The sequence below is a fragment of the Ostrea edulis genome, chromosome 3 (assembly GCF_947568905.1).
Source record: "Ostrea edulis chromosome 3, xbOstEdul1.1, whole genome shotgun sequence".
Classification (NCBI taxonomy): domain Eukaryota; kingdom Metazoa; phylum Mollusca; class Bivalvia; order Ostreida; family Ostreidae; genus Ostrea; species Ostrea edulis.
The window spans coordinates 49,380,912-49,403,272 of record NC_079166.1 but is presented as its reverse complement, the minus strand read 5'-3'; the positions used below and the strand labels follow the sequence as shown (position 1 = coordinate 49,403,272).

Below are 22,361 nucleotides of genomic sequence, written 5' to 3'. Positions count from 1 at the left end.
TTATATATATATATATATATATATATATATATATATATATATATATATATATATATGTTATATATATATATATATAGTTATATATATAAAACACAATTTAGTTTTAACATACGTTTTATTCTTTAAAAATCATTAATATATGATGATGCAATGAATGATTATAATAAAAGCTTTTCAAAACATCAAACACTCGTTGTCTGTAGATTCACCCATAACTTATCCATTCTTTTTTATTTGTTTCTCTCTCTCTTCTTTTTTAAGAGAGAATTGTATCTTAATCAGAAATGTGGAACCTTTCGATGCATACAGAATCTTTAAATATGGGGATGGGACGACACCCCGATCCACTTTGTACCTTAATGGGTTTAGAGTGACATTAAAGAAACTTTATCATCTCTTCGATTTTTAACAATGGCAACATGTTACTTTGAACGGCTCACTGAACACAGAAAAAATGACATGACCAACCAAACGCCCGGACTATCTCCTGTTTTTATCGGTGTTTATAATCAGTTAGGTACAGTTTTTCTCCCGTATACACATCGGGATGAATTAGCGGCTTTCAGTGGCATAGGCTGTTAAAAGTTTCCCTGTCCAACTTTTAATGTGAATTAATGTCACATGATATGAAATTTATTTGCGGAAGAAGTATATTGTTTTCATCATTATACAAAAGATCATGAAATAATTGAAATAGCAAAACATTTAGGGAGCGTTGTTACGCGGACTATCGAGTTTCAGGGAGAATATGTATATGCGGTGATGACACAGAAATGGGTGTGTACCCAGGCACAAGCATGGCGATACGAGGAAACAAGGAGTTGTATTTTATTTGGGTCTTGATTTCATCAACAGGTTTGTTAATTTACTAATAGTAATTGATACATTATTGTCTTATGACTGATGCAACCAATGGGGACGACTGACTCTCTCTCTCTCTCTCTCTCTCTCTCTCTCTCTCTCTCTCTCTCTCTGACACATATACACATACAGCTGTTGGATTTATATCCTAAACAAATGCAAACATACTGTTTTGAGAAGTAACTACATATATATGTATAGTAATAAAGTTTTCATTTTCAATTCAGCATTACAATTCCCAGATGCATTACTTCCTATCTCATGTTTAACAAATTAAAAATAAATAAAAATATCGCCGAGGGAGGTAGAATCGATGGAATAAAGGTTCAATGCTGTGACATCTGTCATGAATTGAATTAATGAACATAGTTATCAGGAATGTAAAGGGATTTGGGGGGTTTTCCCCTTTTTTGACAATGTACTTTTTGTAATTTTTACATGCAAAGTTGGTTAATTTACGTGCAAGTTTTTAAGTGATAGTTAATGGTAGTGAAAATGTAAGAATGAGTCGATGAATTGAACCATCAACTCCCTCTACGATTCAAGAATTTTCAGGCATTTCTTGTCCGGCTAACCTTCCCCTCCTATTGAAAAATGATGCTATGTTCCTGGTTATATATTGGTATAAATTAATTTGTAAAAACAGCAGGAGCGGATCTAGGAATTGCAGTGGGGGGGCGGGGGGGGCAAGTTTATGAGGCAGGGGGTCTGGGGCCACCTTGAGGCCCCAGTGGGTCCAGAGCGAAGCCCTGTTGGGGGCCAGGGGACGAAGTCCAAGGAAGCTCCTGGAATTTACAGATTTTATAGGGCTTGAAATATGCCTCCTATGTAGTCATTTTTACTATTTTCGGTCATATTTAATAAGGTGAAATTAATAAAATGACACAAGTTTTAAAGATTTTTGGGGGAAATGCAAGTTCTCCCAATAAAAATAAATCAAAAGATTTTGCCATTTATTTTTCCAAGAGTGGAAGATATTATTCTTCTTTAATAGTTTAGATTTTTCTAAACAAGAGACCATGATTCACCCTAACTTTGAAAATTTTAGGGAGGGGCGCACGCCGACTGCACCCTTACATGCAAATCCGCCACTGAACGGTCTACTGTTCAGACCTTCACAAGCGTTATTAATAACCAGTGTATTCACCGAGATCTTAAACTTTTGTTACATGGTGATAATTTTATCACGGGTATACGACGCTATCACTGACTTCATTAAAATTCCGTATCTAAGACTTTTGTAAGTAGACCTCTCAAGTATCTAATTTCTCTTCCATGTTGGGCCTACATTTTATTCTATGCACGTACATCATTCATGTAAACTCACAAACCAAAACAGAATTAGTCATGGGATTACTTGTATCAGTGCAGATAGCCCTGGACTATATTTGTATTCTGACCAATTTAAATAGATCCACGCAGTAAAACTTCTCTTTCATATTATTGAAGTAAACCGAGACACCATCAATAAAATGTAGTTCTTTATCACCGGACACATAAAGTTTTCTGTGGACAATAAAATCAGCAGCAAAATCTAAATAAGGTTTTCTAGTTTTCCTCTACTTTACTCAATTTGATTACGCTGGCATTTTATCCAGTATCGCAGGAGTGACAGAGGGTGAAACGTCAGCTATAAAGTTTCCTAGGAGTGTGTGTAGGACGTTCCATCTAACCACGAGAATCACGGGTCTCTAGGTAATACCTGACACCAACCCCGAAAAAACTTTTCTTGTAATCGGACATAGAATCCAGCGTGCTACTGTCCCGCAATATCTCCCTCCACACACACACACCCTTCGTCATGAAATATTCTTATTTATTATATAGCTAATGAATAGTCTATGTAGTAGTTACCCCATATGATATTGTTGGTTATGTGCAGATACCCGATGGGTGTGGTCATATGACCACGCCCATCGGGTATCTGAACATAATCAACAATATTATATGGGGTAAGTGACTTGTACCATAGTTTGGCTGGAAAAACGTTTACATGTATATACAATAGATTAAAAAAAATGGTGAAACCATAAGAGAAAAAAAAAAAAAGAATTGTAAGACGCGAAACCATAAAAGAAACACAAGTCTGATTCACTCTGTCCGCTATACAAGTTTATCTCTCAAACGTGTTCTTATCACGTGACTGGGTCTTTTATAAAACTCTTTATAAATGATACCCGTATTTCTACTTAAACGTGTTTCTCGACTTGAGGAGAATATGGAACTAGAAAGTCTTTGGGACGAGACCATTGACGATATTATCTTGTATCAAGGTTTAAGTGAGGTTCAGTGCGAATATCTATAATGTATTTTGAGAACTTAGTCTGAGTCAGTTATCCGTGTTTGATATGTGCAATTTTGATCAGGAGGAACTTCATACAGTGGACAGTGATGTTTTGTTTTTGTTTTTTCGAGAATGTGGGCGGGGTTTGAAGAAAAGTGTGGGTTATGTACAGATAACCCACACTTTTAACAAAAGAAAGCACGCCAAGCTATGGTACAATATAAAATCTGCGTAAAATCTAGTGAATGTTAGCGTTCAATATCCTGAGAATTTATTGAACACTAATTTTGCATTGCGTAAATCGTGTGCACCCGAAACATTCCGAGTATGAGCGTTCAATATTGACCTTACCGTAAGGTGGCAGGGGACAGTTTCTTTGGTTTTGAAACATGTGGATAGGGGGTATACACCAAAGTCAGATTATGACAGACTAATGAAAAATCATATTTCCCTTTTATGTCAATACTTGTATTTCATATTAGTGTAGTTAATAAATTATGACCCTAAATTACATGTAATCTATAAATACTGGTGCTGGTGCACAAAACATGCTCTGAGCAGGTTCCCCTTTTTTGCTTTGATTTTCCCTCATTTGGGCTAATCCGCACCACCCCCAAACCATCACAGTACCAAACATGGGGATTTAGACACTGTGCACAATCAAGAATCCTATCTGCCCTTCTCAAAAATCTACCTCTCATATGGGGCCATCCACCTTCCCTCACAGCTACAGACCTTTTGCTAGACCCTGCATGTTTTCACCGGAATTTCTTCAGCAACTGACCACGTGTCTTAGTTTAGTATTTGCACCCATCTATATGCTAGGAATCATGGTGACACCTACATGTTGTATATCAACATTTTTACTAAGCACTCAGCTACATTTGACATGCATCCTAAAATTATTGTATACATTTTTACACGTGTAATATCACTTCAAATACGGGGTAATTCCATTTTTTGAAAACGTTGACGGGCCTATAGTGCGAAACTGTCCCCTGCTACCTAACGACGTAAACAAGCCAAAATGGCAGACGACGGTCCTCCGAATCTGACAGAGCCGGTATTAGATATTTACTTAAACAAAATGTTTTACTGTACATAAATTATGATGTCCCCATTCACAAAATCAGTTTGCTTCACGCATCAGTGACAGGTTTAATATTGAACAGTTAAGAAATGCACTCTGATTATTGCACATTTTCACCTTACATATAGATGCCAATATTGATAAATTCTCGTCTATTTTGGAGTATTTTGAGTGAAAAGGGATATAATTTAACAACTAAATACTTTAGCTATATTATAAAAGGGTTGTTGAACTTATATTGGTGAATATTGGCACTCGTTGGCTGTCAATAACCCTAAAAAAAACCTTGTAGTATTACATTGTATAAAACAAAAATATAATTACATGTACATTCTTTTAAATAGCAATTGCAAACTACATGCTAATTAATGGGATCTGTATCATCCATATTAAGAATACTTGTTGGAAAACATTGCCGTACCCGAGTTTATGGCGTCCAGACGCCACCCATTGTATACGCTCGTACTTACAATAACAGTAACAGGAAGTATTGGTATAATGTCTATCACATTCATCTTTCCAGAACTGGTGCACGGATATTCTGCCTGCTCATCTGAAGCCGAGGCAGCCTCACTTCCAGGTAAAAATTCATTCAGAGATAACTACATGTAAAACTATCCATACATTTTTGAATTATTTACCAATAGATATTTATATTTATCAGCTTACTAGATATTTATATTTTTAGCTGCCCTGTTATGTTACGATAACCAGGTATCTGCGGGGCGTGTCGTCCTTGACGGATACCTCGCCAAAGAATCTAACACCGCAAATTGTCGGTGTACAGTGACAAGCAATGCAACAGGAGTGTTAAACATCTCCAATTACAATGGCAACCATCCCGAGGCACACTGTGGGAGCTCATTGTTGTTTGAAGCTGGCGGCGTTTCCTTTCCGATGAATTGCTTTGTGTCTAACATACAGCTATCAGATGCTGGATCTGGTGCTTCTGTAAGTCTGGGAAATCCACAGCTAGCTGACAATACAGACTACTGTATTTCTATTCAGTCAGGTAATTTACTTTTATTTAATTTGACTGTTTCATACATCTTTGTATGCTGATGATTCCATGATGAATTCTTTTTCAACTAAAACTCTCTCTCTCTCTCTCTCTCTCTCTCTCTCTCTCTCTCTCTCTCTCTCACAACTCTAATTATATGGAAACGCACTTCTGCCCCTGCCCGAGGTTGAACTCACGACCGGCAGAATGAAATCTGCTTGCAAGTGACCAGCTTTTTCAAGTTTGTTAAAATCATGACCCCGGGTATATTGGGGCAACAATAGTGGATCAAAGTTCGAATGTATAAAGAAAATCTTCTCAAGGACCACTGGGCCAGAAGAGTGGAGATTTACCTGAAAGATAGGTTCCTGATATAGAGTAGATTCGGCGATCAAAGTTTTACATGCTGATATATAGAAAAATCTTCTCCAGAACCAGAGCGACCGACCGTGGGTTTCCGACGATGCTCCAGAACCACTGGGCCAATTTCAATCAAAATTGATACAAATTATTCTTAGATAAAATGAATTCAAGTTTGTTGAAATGACCCATGGCCCATGCCCCCTTCAAAGGGGAGATAATCACAAAAAGGTGAAAATAGGGTGGAGTCATTTAAAAATCTTAGGGCAAAAAAAGCTGAAATTTACATGAAAGCTTCTTGACAAAGTGGAGATTCAAGTTTGTTAAAATCATTATCCCTGGGGTTAGGGTGGGGAACAATAGGGGATCAAAGTTTTATATGCGAATGTGTGGTAGGGAACAAAACTTGTCACAAAGCATCCTTATCAGATGAAATTTGTAAAATATGAAAGGATCCCGTCTACAAGGGCATATGCTAATTAATGAATTTGTAGTCAAGTTTAATAATTAACTTTGATAATTCATGAATTAATTTTTAGTCATTACCTTTGAAAAAAAATTTCGGGACCAAACTGCTTGTATAATGGTAGATTTGCTCACGCTTGTATATTGATAGGACTGCTGCTCAGGTGAGTGATGTGGCCCATGGTCGTCTTGTTTAAAGTAAGGGAGGAGACAGTCAGAGTTTATTTCACACTTGTAATGAAATTCTTGATAAGCCAGAAAAATCGATTGAGGATACTTCTGCCAAAATCTCAATATCCTATAAATCGTAGGAGGGGCGGGGGGGGGGGGGGGGGATTAGTTCACTACACATAATCTTCAATTCAGCACTTCAAACATCAACTGCCTTTCATTACATGTGCTTTAAAAATTAAAAACAAAGTAAATCAATTGAACTTTGCATGTAGAAAATATGGGATTTGTATGTTAGAATAAAGGAAAAAGTACATGTAAATTCTAAAAAAGGGACAGATTATAAGCCCCCTGCCCACCCAACCTCCTGTCTCAACGTGCCTGGTATACCATCTACACACACAAAAATTCCTCAGAAGAATACAAATATCTGAGTACCATAATTTAATTTTAGGTGTATATATAATTAATAATAATCCACAACAGTCAGCATATTTCATATTGAATTCCTATAAAATCAGACAGCAAAAATTATGGGGAAACCTGTGTCTTGTCGTCTTTTCGTTATTTCGAGGCGAAAAGTCGTCAATTATCGTTTTGTCGTCTTTTCGCCCGGAAGAGATGACAAAACGTCTAGCGAAAAGACAACAAAATAGGTCGCTATTTATATAATTTGCGGGTTTTCTTTGTTGTCTTTTCGCCTGTATTACATCGTCTTTTCGACTTTTCGTTTTGTCGTATTCTCGATTTCCCGTTATTTCGAGGGGGAAAGTCCCGAATCATTGTTTTGTCATATTTTCGTTTTGTCGTCTTTTCGAGGCGAAAAGACGATACGACGACAAAACGCCAAACGAAAAGACGACAAAAATAGGTTGATAATTTGCGGGTTTTCTTTGTCGTCTTCTCGCCTGTATATTCAGTTATATCTATATATGAAAAATTGCTGATATGTAAAAACATCCTGATTTAAATAAGTCGACTTTGTTTCATCATGATCGTACGTTGCTTACGACAAAATGACATAAGAAACACATACTAAAGTTATTGTAGTCATACTAGTTTTCAGTCATTTTACTTCCTTATCTGGCAAGTAATCACAATCAGAATAGTAAATTTTCTCTTCATTCCTAATATTGACGCCATCAATTGAGGAGCACAATATGCTAAGCGCCCCCTGTGTTCACACTTGCACCCCAGGGACTTCGGGGCGGGGCAAAAACTGCTAAGAAAAAGTAAGTGCATATTGATGTAGAGCAGGAAGTCCTCTACCACAATTGTAAAATTTCATGATCCATTTGGTAGAGGTTCTGACTCCAGGGCGGGGCCAAACTTATTATATACATATATAGTGTATGTATGCAAGGTGAAGATAACGAACAGTGATCAATCTCATAACTCCTACAAGCAATACAAAATAGATAGTTGGGCAAACACGGATCCCTGGACACACCAGGGGTGGGATCAGGTGCCTAGGAGGAGTAAGCATCCCCTGTTGACCGGTCACACCCGCCGTGAGCCCCATATCCATATGTAAAACATCTAAATGAAAAGGTCAGGGTAACGAAAAGTGATAAATTCCATAACTCCTCTAAGGAATACAAAATAAAAAGTTGGGCAAACACAGGAGACTGTTGAAACCCCTGTAACATCAACTTGTTTTTCAGTAGCCTGCCTCGATTTATAAACTGATTATACATAGAACAAGTTCTTGCGTATTGAATCAGTTGAGAAATATAAACACCATATGCAGGTGATAGTGGAATATTCCTTCATAATTATGGGAAGTTGACGATGAAGAATCATCCCATTTGTTATAAAGTTGAGTTGTTAGTTTGCCGTTAATATATAATTTCAATAAAATAGAGGAGGACTATGTGGTGTCTTTCATTTCGAGTTCACTGGGATATATCGAATCGACATCTGAATGAAAATGACTATTGTTAATAGATAAAACGTCGTCGATATATCGAAATGTTGAGTTGACGGACACAGCAGAATATTTTTTTCTGTTCATGTAGAAGCTTTTTTAATAAATATTACCTCATAAAAGTATAAAAGCAGGTCAGCTAACAAAGGAGCACAATTCATGCCCCTGGGAATTTCAACATACATGGAAGACCTGGACCCGGTTGTATCAATATTTAATGCGACATTAAACCCTCATTTAATTCAAAATATTTAATCATTAAATGTGTGAACAATTAAGTTTTTTAACTTCGTTTTGATAACTGCTGTTCTAATTTTTTTCAAATTTGGTATGAAGCATTTTTGGAACAAGGGGGATTAGTGATACTTTTCGCTAGTACTCAGGTGACCGATAAGGCCTGTGGGCATCTTGTTAGATTACACAAACGATTTGACTTGGGATGGGTATTGACATGTCTTGCAATGCAATACTTACTGAATGCTTGTTAAATTTAGAAATTTGAGAGTGTTGTCGTATCCTAAGTAAGTATGCTGATGACATTTTTTAAAGGTAATTCAGCGGCAGTATTAAATGTGACTTGTTGGGGAGATCCTCTACCATCTACATCAACAACAGAGTTTCCTCTAACAACAGAGGAGATAGAGGCATCGTCTTCCTCTCCAACAACCAGCGGCCATCCTACCATTACAAATACACCAAACCATACATCGTTTACAAAGGAGGACATAAGCAACACTTCAACAACAGCATCGTGGAATTTTTCTACATCTACTCAATCGTCAGCCACAACGAACGAACCAGTTACATACTCCCATTCATCGACATTTTTACCAAGATCAAGTCAAACAATGCCAACATCAAGCGAAGCCTCACCAAGAACAGACCAGAAAAACACTCAAACTTTTTCAACCGGTGTAACCAGTTCATCAACATCACCGTCAACGTCATCTTCAGATGTCTCGCTCATCACAACGTTTAGTACCATGACATCAGCTATTGATCAAACAACTCTAAGTGATACAACTACGGACGAAACGCTCACTGTTTCCTCAGACTCCACACCTGTTCCTTTACAAACACCAGAGACAGGAACAAGCACAGATGCATTATCAACCACGACTACAGAGGTATCTATGCAAACAATGACGACAATATCAACGCCAGCATCAACTTCAACACAAACTCCATCCACAAGTGGTGACCAGAATGCCACATCTTTCAGCTCCACAAGTAAAACAAATACGATGACCGTATCAGCACCACAGGCAGACAGGGGAACGCAGTGTACGTATGAATATCAGTTATATGTAGGATTAGTGTAGGACAACTAAATCATCTGTAGGACGAGCTACATGTAAGTAGACGTATGGATGTGTCTGCACGCCGTTACTAACGCTTACGTTGGACATGCTCGGTATTAATTACCAAAACCACATTTTGACGCACCTCTCTTGATTTCTATTTCACACTTAGCCCTTCTGACAAGGTATAACAATGTCATTTTATAATTAATTAATATGAGAATTTTATCATAAAAGAGTATATACCAGATATCTATTCATTGAATTAATAAATGACACAGAAAAATATCGACTATTGTGTTTTTAAAGTCCGTCAGTATATATTATATTACCTTGGATGATATGGTTGTTACTCACATACGGAAACAGTAAGTCTTTTGAATGTGTCTAGGCTATTCGAGAATTTTGCATGAAAGTAAATGTATAATGAAATAGATTATATGTGTTATGTGTGGCTGAAGCCACTGAATTATATATGTGCTTTTAGTAATTACATGTCCGTATTAATTCTAACTTTTGAATAGATTATATCTGTATCTTTCAGGGAGTTTGATCATCCCAGCAATACTACTAGGGATTATACTGTTTTTTGCACTAATGTTTGCCTTCATCAAATGGAAAAGGTAATTGAATAAATCGTCACATTGTTATTGACTGAAAGAAAATCCTACCCCTCTACTATTAGTTTCTACAATGTAGCAGGGGATTCTCCCGGAAATGTGCATTACACCAATAGTTTTGATAATGACATAATTCTATAAGTAACAACAAAGTTGTAGGGCGCATAGTTCATACACTGTAGTGCTACTTTCTTTAGAGAAATGGACAAACATAGCCAACATCCACTTCTCTTCACAAAACTTCAAGTTTATTATGGAAAACGTGTAAATAAAGGAACAAGTTACAGTTTATGTTCCAACCAAGGTTTCCACTCAATATTTACGCAACAGACAAGTTATTTCCACAACTTTATCACTAATGAATGCATCTACGATAAGGAAATCAACACTTACTAGCAATTAATCCATTTTCACGTGCTCCCTGTTCCGGTTATGAATAATGTGTTAACTTTATAGCAATTGCCTGTAGACAACAAAAATGAAAATCCTAAGTCGGATAATTTTGAAAATCAGTAAACAGGCATTTTGCAGAGAGAGAGAGAGAGAGAGAGAGAGAGAGAGAGAGAGAGAGAGAGAGAGAGATAGAGAGAAGGGTATCAAAATTGTTATATATACATGTGTATAGATGTAAAATAAAATCAATAATTAAAAACATGGCATAGCATAAAAATCAAATAATAGATAGGTCCTGGGGGTAATCGTATGCAAGGCGCCTAATAACAACCCATCAATTCCAGAAGAATCTGGGTAATATGAACAACGAAAAACTTCAGCTGGAATTTCAATCGTCTATATATATCGAATGTCACTGAATCCTTTTTTTTTTTATCAAAACAAATAGATACGTTGTACTTATATTATACATCTGAAAGGACTTCTACCTGTAGAATAGGTTTAAGACCAACAGGAATAGAATATTCAAAATTATCCAGTGATATATCGAATTATATATTTGTACATTGTAACATCTATACGTACACGTACATATATACATGCAATACTTGCTAATTAGTTGTCAGCAAGAGATACATTTGTAGACGTGAGTTAGCCGTACCGACCTGTACCGGGTACTCTTCACATATGATAGATTCAATTGCTTGACAAAGAAAAATAAGAAAAACAAAGATTTAATCTTCTTATGTTTCAAAATGATTCAGAATGAGTATATGTAGTGAGACTCCGAATTGTGTTTATACATAACACATGAAAATTTTAACTCACATTTCATGATTCGTGTATATGTTCACGAAACTTAGATACGGGCTCATCAAAATACTATTAACGCTTATCGGTTTATTTTGCAATCAGAATAACGTAATACTTTATTTGTAGAAGTCTGGAGATAAAGTACCCTTCGGAAGATCACGCCCCATTGCATTATAACACCCCAGGAGGACACACGAATATCGGGTACGATGCGTTTGATGAAGGACCCGAGATCATCACAGAATTTACAAAAAGTCCCGAGAATCGCGAATTAGACAGTATCGTCTTAGAAAATGTTACAGAGAATGAACCGGAACCCAACAACCAAATGAAAGGAGCTTTCATCAGATATGATGTTAAAGATTACCGAAAAGGCAGAAATAGTCCTGACAAAACTGTCGTAAAAAGAGAACCAAATGGACCGGATGTTTATTTTTAAGATGAAATATGTGAGAGTGACTACCAATAAAGTAAAAAGAAGATAAGGAATGATTTTCTACAGTGTGGTAGAATATCAAATCTCAGAACACCACCACTGGTCTAGAGAAACCGAAACGAATGCGTCATATGGTTAAGCCTTCATTGTTTGAGAAGCATTGACTGTTGTGACATGAGTAGTATAAATCATTAATTATGTTGATGTTATACCTAACAGTACCTCATTGTAAGAGTTTTTACATATACCCATAGACTGAATGTTCGCATTGGTTTATAAATGGCAGCTATAGATTAGCCACATATACTGTGTATGTGTTACATTATTATTGGGTATAAACATTTGAAAGGAATTACAGCCAATATATTTGTGTACAGTCATAAATTGTATATTGTAATTGTAGACTGTAGCAGCTTTTATGGATTTACATAACGATGAAATTAGATAATTCTTTTTCTTTACTTTTTTACGACAGCCTTTAAAAATTAATATTGCCTCCGGTGTCTGAGTCGTGATTAGATTGTTGGCTTAGTGATGATATACATGTAACACACACACACACACACACACACACACACACACAGAGAGAGAGAGAGAGAGAGAGAGAGAGAGAGAGAGAGAGAGAGAGAGAGCGTTTTCTCTTTAATTCAATGAATTTAAGAACAAGTTTTGAATAATTGTGTACATAAGGTGTGTTATATTTATTGATATCATATACAGTAAATAAAACTTGATTATTAGGAAGTCACTTGGAGCTCCAAATTAAATGTTCCTTTTGTAACATAAATGATCTCTCTCCGTAATAAATTAGATAATGATTTTATGAATGCCATTGTAATCCGTCATGCCGAATTGTTGACTAAAGACAAAATGAACGGTCGTTCATAATTTCAAACTTTGAAACTCAGTATTGCGAACGAAGGTGAAGATAACGAACAGTGATCAATCTCATAATTCCAATAAGCAATACAAACTAGAGAGTCGGGTAAACACAGATCCCCTGACACACCAGGGGTGGGATTAGGTGCCAAGGAGGAGTAAGCATCCCCTGTCGACCGGTCACACCCGCCGTGAGCCCTATATCTTGATAAGGTAAATAGAGTTTTCCGTAGTGAAAATCAGTGTGCCAAGAATGGTCTAAAAATCGGTATTAATACACTTTAGACAGCATATAGCCCAATGATAGGTTGTGTTGGCAAACTAGATTATTATAACGACCATAGAATTTGCGACTTTAAACGAGACTGTTGAAACCCCTGTACCATCAACTTGTTTGTCAGTAGCTTGCCTCGATTTAAAACCTGACCATACGCAGAACAAGCTCTTGCATATCGAATCAGTTGAGAGATATGAACACCATATGAAGGCGATAATGGATAATTGCAAAGTCGTAGGTTTTGAAGTTGTTGATTTGAGAAAAGCTTTGCGATTTCAAGTTTACTAAAAGTTCTTTATAATTTTGTAGAATCTACATTTGATTTATACCACTTCTGGGATATGTAGTGGCACAGTACGAAGTAATTCTTTTATGTGTTTATAATTGTAGTTTTTGTCCAATGAAACAATTTAAGGGGCAATTTAGGATTACAAGTCGTTTCTTTTCGTCAAACTCAATAATCGAAACATAATGCAGTTTATGAATTAGAAACAAAATAACTGCTAGATAATAAACAGTGGCCTGATTTCTCGAAGATTGTCAGGAAGTGTACAAACTAATGTCGGTAAAATATTTTAATTTTAAAGTTGTATGGCAAAAACTCCCCAGAACAGTCCCGGACCATTCAATATCTGACATACTGGACAGTTGTCGACTTTTTACTTACTTTCAAGATCTGTGTCATCACAAAACATATTCAACCAAAATAAAAACTTTTTTGTGTTTACCCATGTATTTGTGCATATCAGTAATTGTTAATAAATTATAAATTATTACAAAAAGTCGTAACAGTGACTTTATACATATATATATATATATATATATATATATATATATATATATATATATCGGACACGTACGAAAACATATGGGGATCGACGTTTGGATCAGGCAGGATCGAGTCTCTGGAACTCTCTGCCATTTAAACTCAGGCAATGTACTTCACTGTTTTAGAACGGACCTCAAAACGCATCTTTTTAGATTAGCTCTTAATTAGTGATTTTTTTTAGATTATCTCTTAATTAGTGATTTTTTTTTTTTTACATATTTAGTACTCTTACATTACAGCTCTTACAGTTATTTACAAATAAAACCCACAAAAAAACCCTTCGGTTGCTATTTGAACTCTAGTTTGTTATTATACTTATGTCCTTTCTATGCATTCAATTATTCCTAAGGGTTGTTTTAAATTGTTTTATATGTTATTAAGGTAATTATATCATTACATTAGGCGTTATATAATAATAATGATAATAATAATTATGGATTTTAATTCTGACACTATGAATGTTTTATTCACATGTATATGAGCACATCCATATTTTGGGCAGAGTACAATTTTAAGAAAATACTCTAAAACCTTTCGTGAAATATTTCGACCCGTCTTCTTCATTACATATATATTAAATGTTCTCTCCATGGTTGACTGCATTTTGATAATGAATTCATTGTGCCGCTCGTTGCAACTTGCCCAGTCTGCAGCTTAAAGATGTCCAATGAAAGCAACAGAAGAGGGTGTGAATGAAATAGTTTATCGATTAGTTGGAAAGGAAGAATGAAGCTTTAGTTTTTTATATCAATGCTAATCCGATCATTTTTCGCGATCGATACATCGAAATGAACCAAGGAAGAATGGAAATTTTACATTAAACTGATTTCCAAAGGGTATCATTTCGCGCGGATACATATATGGAACGGGTCTTTAAATTTCAAATTCTATACATTTACTTAAATTATACATGCACATAAGATATCGACACTCTGTTTTGACACTGAGTCGCTATGAAATTGAAATGACTTGTCTACCTGATAGGACGTGTGATATGTCAAGTTGTGCACGGAATTAAACGTGTTATACCGGTATATATTTGCAATATGGCAGACAAAGCAAAAGGATGGACTATTATTTGGACTCTTCTCCTTAGTGGTAGGTATCAGCATTTAGCTATGTATTTCCCTATGTATTTTTCGAAAGGTTGTCATCAAGAATAAGTCAAATCTTTAGGTTTCTATATGAAGAAGTCATATACTTGCCAATCAATGAAAGGAAAAGAAACAAAAAACAATGCCCGCTTGAATTTCCAAAATAACACATACTTATATAAAGCAACCACAATCACTTATCTTTATAGACGTACTGGGAAATGCCAATGAGGAAAAATGCCAAAGTCTCGCTCGCGCAAAATCTACACCAGGTAAGGCGAATGGCGTCCCGTAATAAAATTCAAGTTAATGGCAGGGAGATGTTAATTATCACACATTCCGAGAGAAAGATCAAATACCACATATCCTTAAGGAAAGATTAAGGAGTACATTATCCGAGGGAAAAATTAAATACCACATATTCTGGAAGAAAGATTAAGTACTACAAAATCCGAGGGAAAGAACACACTTTAAATAAATCAATTTTTTACTGGACAACCTTTTCTTTTTTTTTTCAGTCATCTCGTTTTGTAAAGAAGACATTCTAATATCCAATACATCTATGACTCTTGATGCATTTCGACCGTTCTTTGGGAGCATATCAACACCTTGCACGTGCGAAGTCAGTATTTTTAGTACACAAACTACTTCTGTGCTACATATTCAACAAGAACCATCCGTCCTGCCCACGTCTAACTGTGGACTGAGTATGAAGCTTACATGGGGAACTCAACATAGCCGTGTTGTAAACTGTAATAACTATCTGGATACGGAGTACCAGCTAGACAAAGGCGGTGTTTTGATGTTGACTCTTAATAGCACATCACCAACATGGTCTACCGGATTTTGTTTAGCTGTTAGGTTAAGGTTTGGTGAGTACATTAAAACACAACAAAACAAACTCACAAGAACACCCGCATACAATGTGGTGAACACTATCTCATCTATGCACTTATTTATTGGTACAATTATTGTTACACAATATAGGTTGGTATAACCAATGTTTTGCTAAATAAAACAAGTCAAAGTCAATTCATGGTTTCTTTCCTATAGTTATATGAATGTCCAAAATTGTTAAAAGTCAATGAATTGTTGTCAAAATCTGATTTTGAAAATTAAAAAGAGACCTTGTTTGTACCATTCTATCCGTGCAAACACATTCATGACTAATACTGATTTTTTTTCTCACGGGTGTTTTTTCTAAAATAAGACTCGTGCTTATTTTACATATGATATTCTGTATTACAGAGCTGGGACCTTTGCAGGTAAAGTGTTTTAGTCCCGGAAGACACACCATCCAAGCAATGTCTACGCCATCTGTCACTGATATCACAAGCAATGCCTTCCCGGAAACAGCCTCCTTAAACGCATCACTAACACCTACATTATCAACAACATCAGTGCCAAAGTCGATACAAACAGGAAAAACAACTTTAAACCAAGTGTCGAAGACCTCCTCAATACTTGTGTTATCAACAACAGAACGACATACAGAAAGCAAGTCAACTGCACTGTCTGTCTTCCCTCAAACAGACCAGGTCAGTGCTGGGATTGATACAACTGAACACCCCAGAGAACAAACACTGACAACTTTCTACCACGATGACAACAAGACAACAGAGATAATTGAAATTACTACGAACCACGGGTATTCTTCAACGTCAGAAAGGAAAACAGCTACCTCTGTAACTCAGAAAGTGGACCATATCACAGATTTTAATGGTATTTTATTAAACTTATCTCTTTTATGTACTCCGCTAGATTTGAGGTGGTAAGATACGTAGGACATTGTCCTCGTACAAGTCGACAACATCAAACGTTAACATACAGAAACATTATGTAACTTGACTCAGGCCTGGAAAAGAGAAAGTTTTTCAATTCTTGCTGAACATTTAAAGTTGTTTTTGAATTTTTGTTTTTGGTATTGTTTTTTGCATTGTATTGTAAATGTAGAATATCTAAAGCTTACACTGTAATACAGTTAGGAGAAAATGTACAAGAGAACATTATTGTTCAGTTGAGATATATCCACACCATATGTATGTAATAATAGAATATTGCTACATATATTGTAAATATGGGAAGATGACGATGGATAAGATGAAATCATTGCGTTTGTCATAAAGTTGAGTTGTTAGTTTGCCATGAATATCTATTTTCAATATAATATCCAAGAATGAAGCCAAAGTGGACGACTCTGTAGTGTCTTTTATTTCGAGTTCACATGGATATATCGAATCAACATATGAATGAAAATTATTATTGTTAATAAGATAAAACACTAATCTGCATTTATGCAAACGTCATTTCCATTATCGTCAAAGTGATAATCATTGAAAAAGGGTTAATATTTTCCATCTTTTATCTCGGTCGTTGTTTATTTATAATCGAATTTGCTATAGAAAAGAGACATTTGTTGATATAGAAACTTCTGTCCATAGGTACTGTATAGCGTTCTATTGTATTACCGTGGTCAAAGAATGCCTTTGATACTAATTTTTTCCCTATTTACAGTTGTGTACATCATGGTTGGATTGATGGTTTCCGTCATCCTTGGAATATTGTTCCTTGTAGTATTTCTGTGCAGAAGGTATATTGTAATGTAGATCACGCATAAATATATCCTACTTCTCCAATGTAAATAATTCAAATTAAAAATTGAAAATTCCATAATCATAAAGGTTGTTTGATTTACAGACAACAAAGAAATACAAGAGAAAGACTTGATTTCAAAGACTGTATTCAGAGTTCCAGTATTTCGTCCCCGAATGGAGCGGATACAGACAGTATGGATATGAATAAGGATACCCATCATGCATATGAAAATAGGAAAGAAGAACCCAATTTCTATTATTACCAAGACCTGAAAATCCCTACTAAATCAATCAGAGACGCAACAGATAGGCTTGCAGAGGCAAAGGCTGAACACAGATCTCCCGGATTTTGTCACAATGCTGACAACGACCATACTAGGGTGCAGTCCCGACATAATCTACACAAAGTACAAATTTTACACAATACCCCAAGCGTTAATAAACAGGGTTCTTCGGTTGTAAAGGTGACCGTTAATGGCAGCAAGAAATTTATTTTGTAACCACAAGATAAAAAAGAATTTAAACATGCATTGTATATCACTGAATTAAACAAAACAGCCTTCCTTTTTAAGCGCTAAGCGTAGCTTAAGCGCTTATTGCCGCCAGTTGGATTTTGCTTTCGTCATCATGTTTCCGGTTTATCGCCACCTATAGGCGAATTTATGCATCGCTGTAGTCAACAAGTCGTGTTTAAAGTAGTCGTAATTTTGCAACCGATCTAGCACGGGGATAACATTCATATCTGCAGGTGCATTTTTTCTCAGGAAATACAGTTCGTTGAACAGTGAATAAATTATGTATAAAAAGGGTGATATTTTTGTCCTCATTCTTGGGGAAAGTGAGACACAGATGCAGGTCATTCTTCAGTTAAAATTCCCATTTGAATCTGCGTCTGTAATAATTAAAGTGATTCAAAATCTAATATTGAATAAGAATATGTATATGAAACCGTTTTAGCTAGGTTGCCTTTGCATTGTTACCTTCGCATGGCGCTTAGGGAATGAGAGTACCAAACCCCCGCATGCGTAACCCAGACGCAGTTTACCCAAGATTGAGCGGAGGTATAAATGTCTAGGTGTTGCGTGATTGGCTAATATCAAGAGTGAAATTATTTGGAATCGAAAGAAATATTATAGAGGTTCAATTTAATTGTCAGGATGAAAAATTATCGCACAAAATCGAGAAATGACTGAGGAAATTACCATGGTAGGGGTGTGCTTAAAATGAAGTGTGTAATTTATTGCAGATTGCTATGTGTTGTAAAAAAAAATACAAATATGGCGTATAAAAGGCACGGGACCCTATATATTTTTTGTCGTTTTTTATCAACACTTGGAATGAACTTTGAAATGTTTGCGGTCATTTGTTTAAAATTGATATAGTTAATTAGTGAGAGGGCCAAAGGTTAGCATTGAGGTCTATGGGAAATGAATTGGTACTCTTTTCCCTTAGAGGCCAGGAAAATCGATTTGCATGGTGCAATCTATAATTAGAAGCCACGTCATTAAGCTATACATGAGTCAGGAGGGTTTTCCACTTGTGTTTTGGCTGCTGTTTCGACTCAGTAAAATTTTTGTCCGACGCAGCAAAAATGTGTGCAACACAGTAAAAAATTAACTGATCCGCGTCCATTGTGAACGAGAAAGAATTTGTGCACGATTATGCTTTGACAGCGAAGGACAGAGATCGGTGTCTCAGAAGGATGATATTGCGTAACTGCTTACACCTTCCCGATCATATATGTAAGTCGGTCATGCAGAAATTTAGAGGATGCAACGGTGTAACTTAAGCTTACTGTATTATTTCTAAACGACCAAGATATTCTTCAGAATCATCGTCAACACAATCAAATTTGATTTCGTGATTTAGTTTCAAAAATGAGACTAAAAATAATAGTCTTGGGGCAAGGAAAAGATAAAAGGTACAACATTATATTATATTATATTGTATTATGGAAGACAATACCCTGGTTTCAAGTATTCAAAACACCGCGTGGAATTTTACGAGCGCTGTATACTGAAATACATATGTTTAGAACAAGTGTTATATAAACATTGCCATTGTGTCAAGCATGAATGTGAAATGGTTTGCGGTCCACAGAACGCTACATACAACGAAAAGTAATCGTGTTTTCAATTTCTTTGTACTTCAAACAAACAATTGACAATGACATGCATATGCTACATGTATTTCCAAACGTACAAATGATGAAGAAGGGGGAGGGGCATGGATGTACTGTCGTTGTTCCCTGTCCCCACATTTTGTTTTCGCTGAACGATCTTTTCATATAAAAAAGATGCATTTAGTTTTTTTGGTGAGATGCCTCTTCATTATTTCTAACAGCGGTTTGAACATTACCGTTTGAAAATTACTTGTGTAACTTTTCAGTGCCTAGTTTGGGATTCTCATTTAGCTACATTTACATGTTGTAAATCTTGAATATTTATTGCGATTCACTTCTGTTACGTTTTTTTTTTCATATTAGAACTCCTACACAAGCTTCGAATCTTATGGTTTTTTGCTAAGGTTATTAGCATTTTCATATAAAGAACTGTTTTATAAAATTAAAACAATAGCAATGTGTATTATGTCTAATTCAGACAAACGGATGAGTCTCCTTTGCAATATGAATATGAGCTTTTACACAAGAAGTGTAATACACACAAGTTGATGAGTACAGCGTTTAATGTACCTGTGTACAAACTCTTGGGTTTTGGGTTGTTGTTTTTTATATTTACGTATAACAAACAATCACTACAATTGCTAAATGTAAATCCATGCTTATATGTTAGTCTAATTCATCATCATATTTGAATTAGTATATCCTCTTGCACTAACTTTCATGTTAAAAATGAGCTATCTCCACTCTTGTTGATGACGCAGTATTCAGTTTCAAAGTAATATTGCACATGTATGATGAACATCTTTTCTAAATAACTTCCTAAATTTTGTTTTCAGTTATACATGTATTTATCGGACTTATTTGGATTCAGATTCTCTCCAACCTGATTTTGAATTGAAAATAATTTCATTATTGATTACAAAAAATAATTCCACTTTCATTGTTTGATTGCTATTTACAGATAATTATGCACTGGATTCTGTAGTACAAGTCATACAGATGCATGTTTATGTGTGTATTTAAATGATTTCTGGTAAGGTAATGAAATGGATGTAAAGCGTTTCATAATCCTGCATTATTGGTGTGTTTTGACATGTGGCATTTGTTAGTGTATGTGGTTATGTGTAATTTTCTTTTTTGTCCAGTTTGTTTGTTCCTTTCTATTATAAGTGAGTTACATATATGTATCAAACTATTGATTTATTTTATTTCAGTTGTATTCTAAAAATATTCCATACACTATTTAACTGGAACACAACAGTAAGTTAGTTGCGTAATAACAATTGAACACTTTATACCGAAAACTACCATTACAACTGTTTTCACATTTTCTACCAAAAATGTTCTTCTCTATAACATCACACTGTAAGAGAAAAAAAATGAATAGTCATGTAGAGCATTTAATGATCCAGGGACCGGAGCAGAGCGGATCAGAAACCCTTGCCTTGGGAAGATGGGTGGGAGCTAAACAGGGTATAAAGTGTTCATTTGTCAAATATTTGAATAACATAGCCTTAAATGCTATTGATTGATTGTATCTTGTTTAACGTTCTTCTCAATAATTTTTAATTCATATGGAGACGTCACCAAGACCGGTGAAGGGCTTCATATTTAGGCCTATGCTCGGCGCTTACGGCCATTGAGCAGTGAGGGTTCTTTAGCGTGTCACACCTATTGTGACACGGGACATCCGTTTTAAAGGCCATCTCCGAGGACCCGTGACATTCACACCTGATGCCGAGAGTTTGGTGTTGGAACTGTCACTACCTGTTTAACGAACTAGGTCTGTCGCGACCGGGATTCGAATCCCCGACCGCCCGCATACAGAGCGAACACTTTACCTCTGGACCACCGCAGCGGTGGTAATGCTATTGATACTAAATTCTGATTATAGATATTTAATAAGAACAGGTGTCCTTTACCAAAATTGTAAATTTCATGATCCAAGGACAGGGTTTTAGTTAAGTGTGGGATCAAAATTATCATAGTGACCATTGTTTTAACAACATCATATAAAATTTATATTTCAACGTGTTGAAAAGTTTCAGGACATTGCTTCCAATCCATATTTGTTATTTTCTTACAGAAAATGCACTACTTAGTTATGCAAAAATGAAGAATAATGCATAAACCTTTTTTTAATGTTGTTCCTGCTCATTAACATTACATACAGAATTCATGAAGTCACCTTAGCGCTTTTCAGTACTTTGATTTACTATTAGAAATTGTGGAGAACATTGTAAATAGTTTGTTTAAGTGCATGGACTCAACTGTGTTTAAATATGCAGTTACATGTAGAATCAACATTTCAAATTATTTTAGTGTTGTTGAACATTTATTATGTAAATATGTGCAAACAGAAAGGAGGTGCTTACTATAACTAATAAGATTTATACGCTTGCAAAATATTCGTATTTCAATTCAACAGGGTTTTAAGAGTAAAATATGCATATATTCTGTTGTAAGCACCCTTCAAACGTTTATGTGGTAAATAATATAATTTGCGTAATCGCAATATATGTACACTGTATAGGTGGTGGTGAATATCATCCGTTTTGTGTGTACATGTATTTCAACATCTTAAAACTAGCCCTCTATAGAAATATGAACAAACTTTGGAAAAATAAAAAGTCGTATTAAAGTATGACTATTTATTATTGTATATACAGGAGTTTTCATTTGATGACAGCAACATTAGAATTGTTCATTTTGATGATAACAATACCAATAAAGAAATCATCAGACTATCCTAGACCTATAGGAGTTATTCAAGTGATTACTGTTGGTTATCTTCACCTTTCACTATTAAGGCAGATATCTTCATGAAACGTGTAAATACGATTTG

The 22,361-nt window shown here is 35.5% G+C and overlaps 2 protein-coding genes across 3 annotated transcripts; both read left to right on the top strand.

The window, feature by feature from the left end:
• Positions 1-231: 231 nt before the first annotated feature.
• LOC125676015 (uncharacterized) lies at positions 232-12,475 on the top strand. The gene is made up of 6 exons (XM_048913903.2): positions 232-855; positions 4,759-4,815; positions 4,924-5,247; positions 8,708-9,442; positions 10,004-10,082; positions 11,412-12,475. The coding sequence occupies exons 1-6, from the start codon at positions 774-776 to the stop codon at positions 11,722-11,724; spliced, it is 1,590 nt and encodes a 529-aa protein (XP_048769860.1). The 5' UTR covers positions 232-773; the 3' UTR covers positions 11,725-12,475.
• Positions 12,476-13,791: 1,316 nt separating this feature from the next.
• Positions 13,792-20,697, top strand: LOC125676098 (uncharacterized). 2 transcript variants are annotated; one of them, XM_048913993.2, is made up of 6 exons: positions 13,793-14,804; positions 15,010-15,072; positions 15,319-15,672; positions 16,049-16,522; positions 17,315-17,390; positions 17,498-20,697. In XM_048913993.2, the coding sequence occupies exons 1-6, from the start codon at positions 14,753-14,755 to the stop codon at positions 17,892-17,894; spliced, it is 1,416 nt and encodes a 471-aa protein (XP_048769950.2). In that variant the 5' UTR covers positions 13,793-14,752; the 3' UTR covers positions 17,895-20,697. The 2 variants fall into 2 exon arrangements, with proteins under 2 accessions (XP_048769951.2, XP_048769950.2); XM_048913994.2 differs by lacking the exon at positions 15,010-15,072 and having other exon boundaries at positions 13,792-14,804.
• Positions 20,698-22,361: the final 1,664 nt, after the last annotated feature.

Bases quoted from the DNA above. Each gene is read 5' to 3' on its own strand.
- LOC125676098 (XM_048913993.2), top strand. From the start codon at position 14,753: ATGGCAGACAAAGCAAAAGGATGGACTATTATTTGGACTCTTCTCCTT. The intron at 15,073-15,318 runs GTAAGGCGAATG...TTTTTTTTTCAG, and splicing joins TCGCGCAAAATCTACACCAG to TCATCTCGTTTTGTAAAGAA. The intron at 16,523-17,314 runs GTATTTTATTAA...CCCTATTTACAG, and splicing joins CCATATCACAGATTTTAATG to TTGTGTACATCATGGTTGGA.
- LOC125676015 (XM_048913903.2), top strand. From the start codon at position 774: ATGGGTGTGTACCCAGGCACAAGCATGGCGATACGAGGAAACAAGGAG. The intron at 4,816-4,923 runs GTAAAAATTCAT...TTATATTTTTAG, and splicing joins CGAGGCAGCCTCACTTCCAG to CTGCCCTGTTATGTTACGAT. The intron at 10,083-11,411 runs GTAATTGAATAA...CTTTATTTGTAG, and splicing joins GCCTTCATCAAATGGAAAAG to AAGTCTGGAGATAAAGTACC.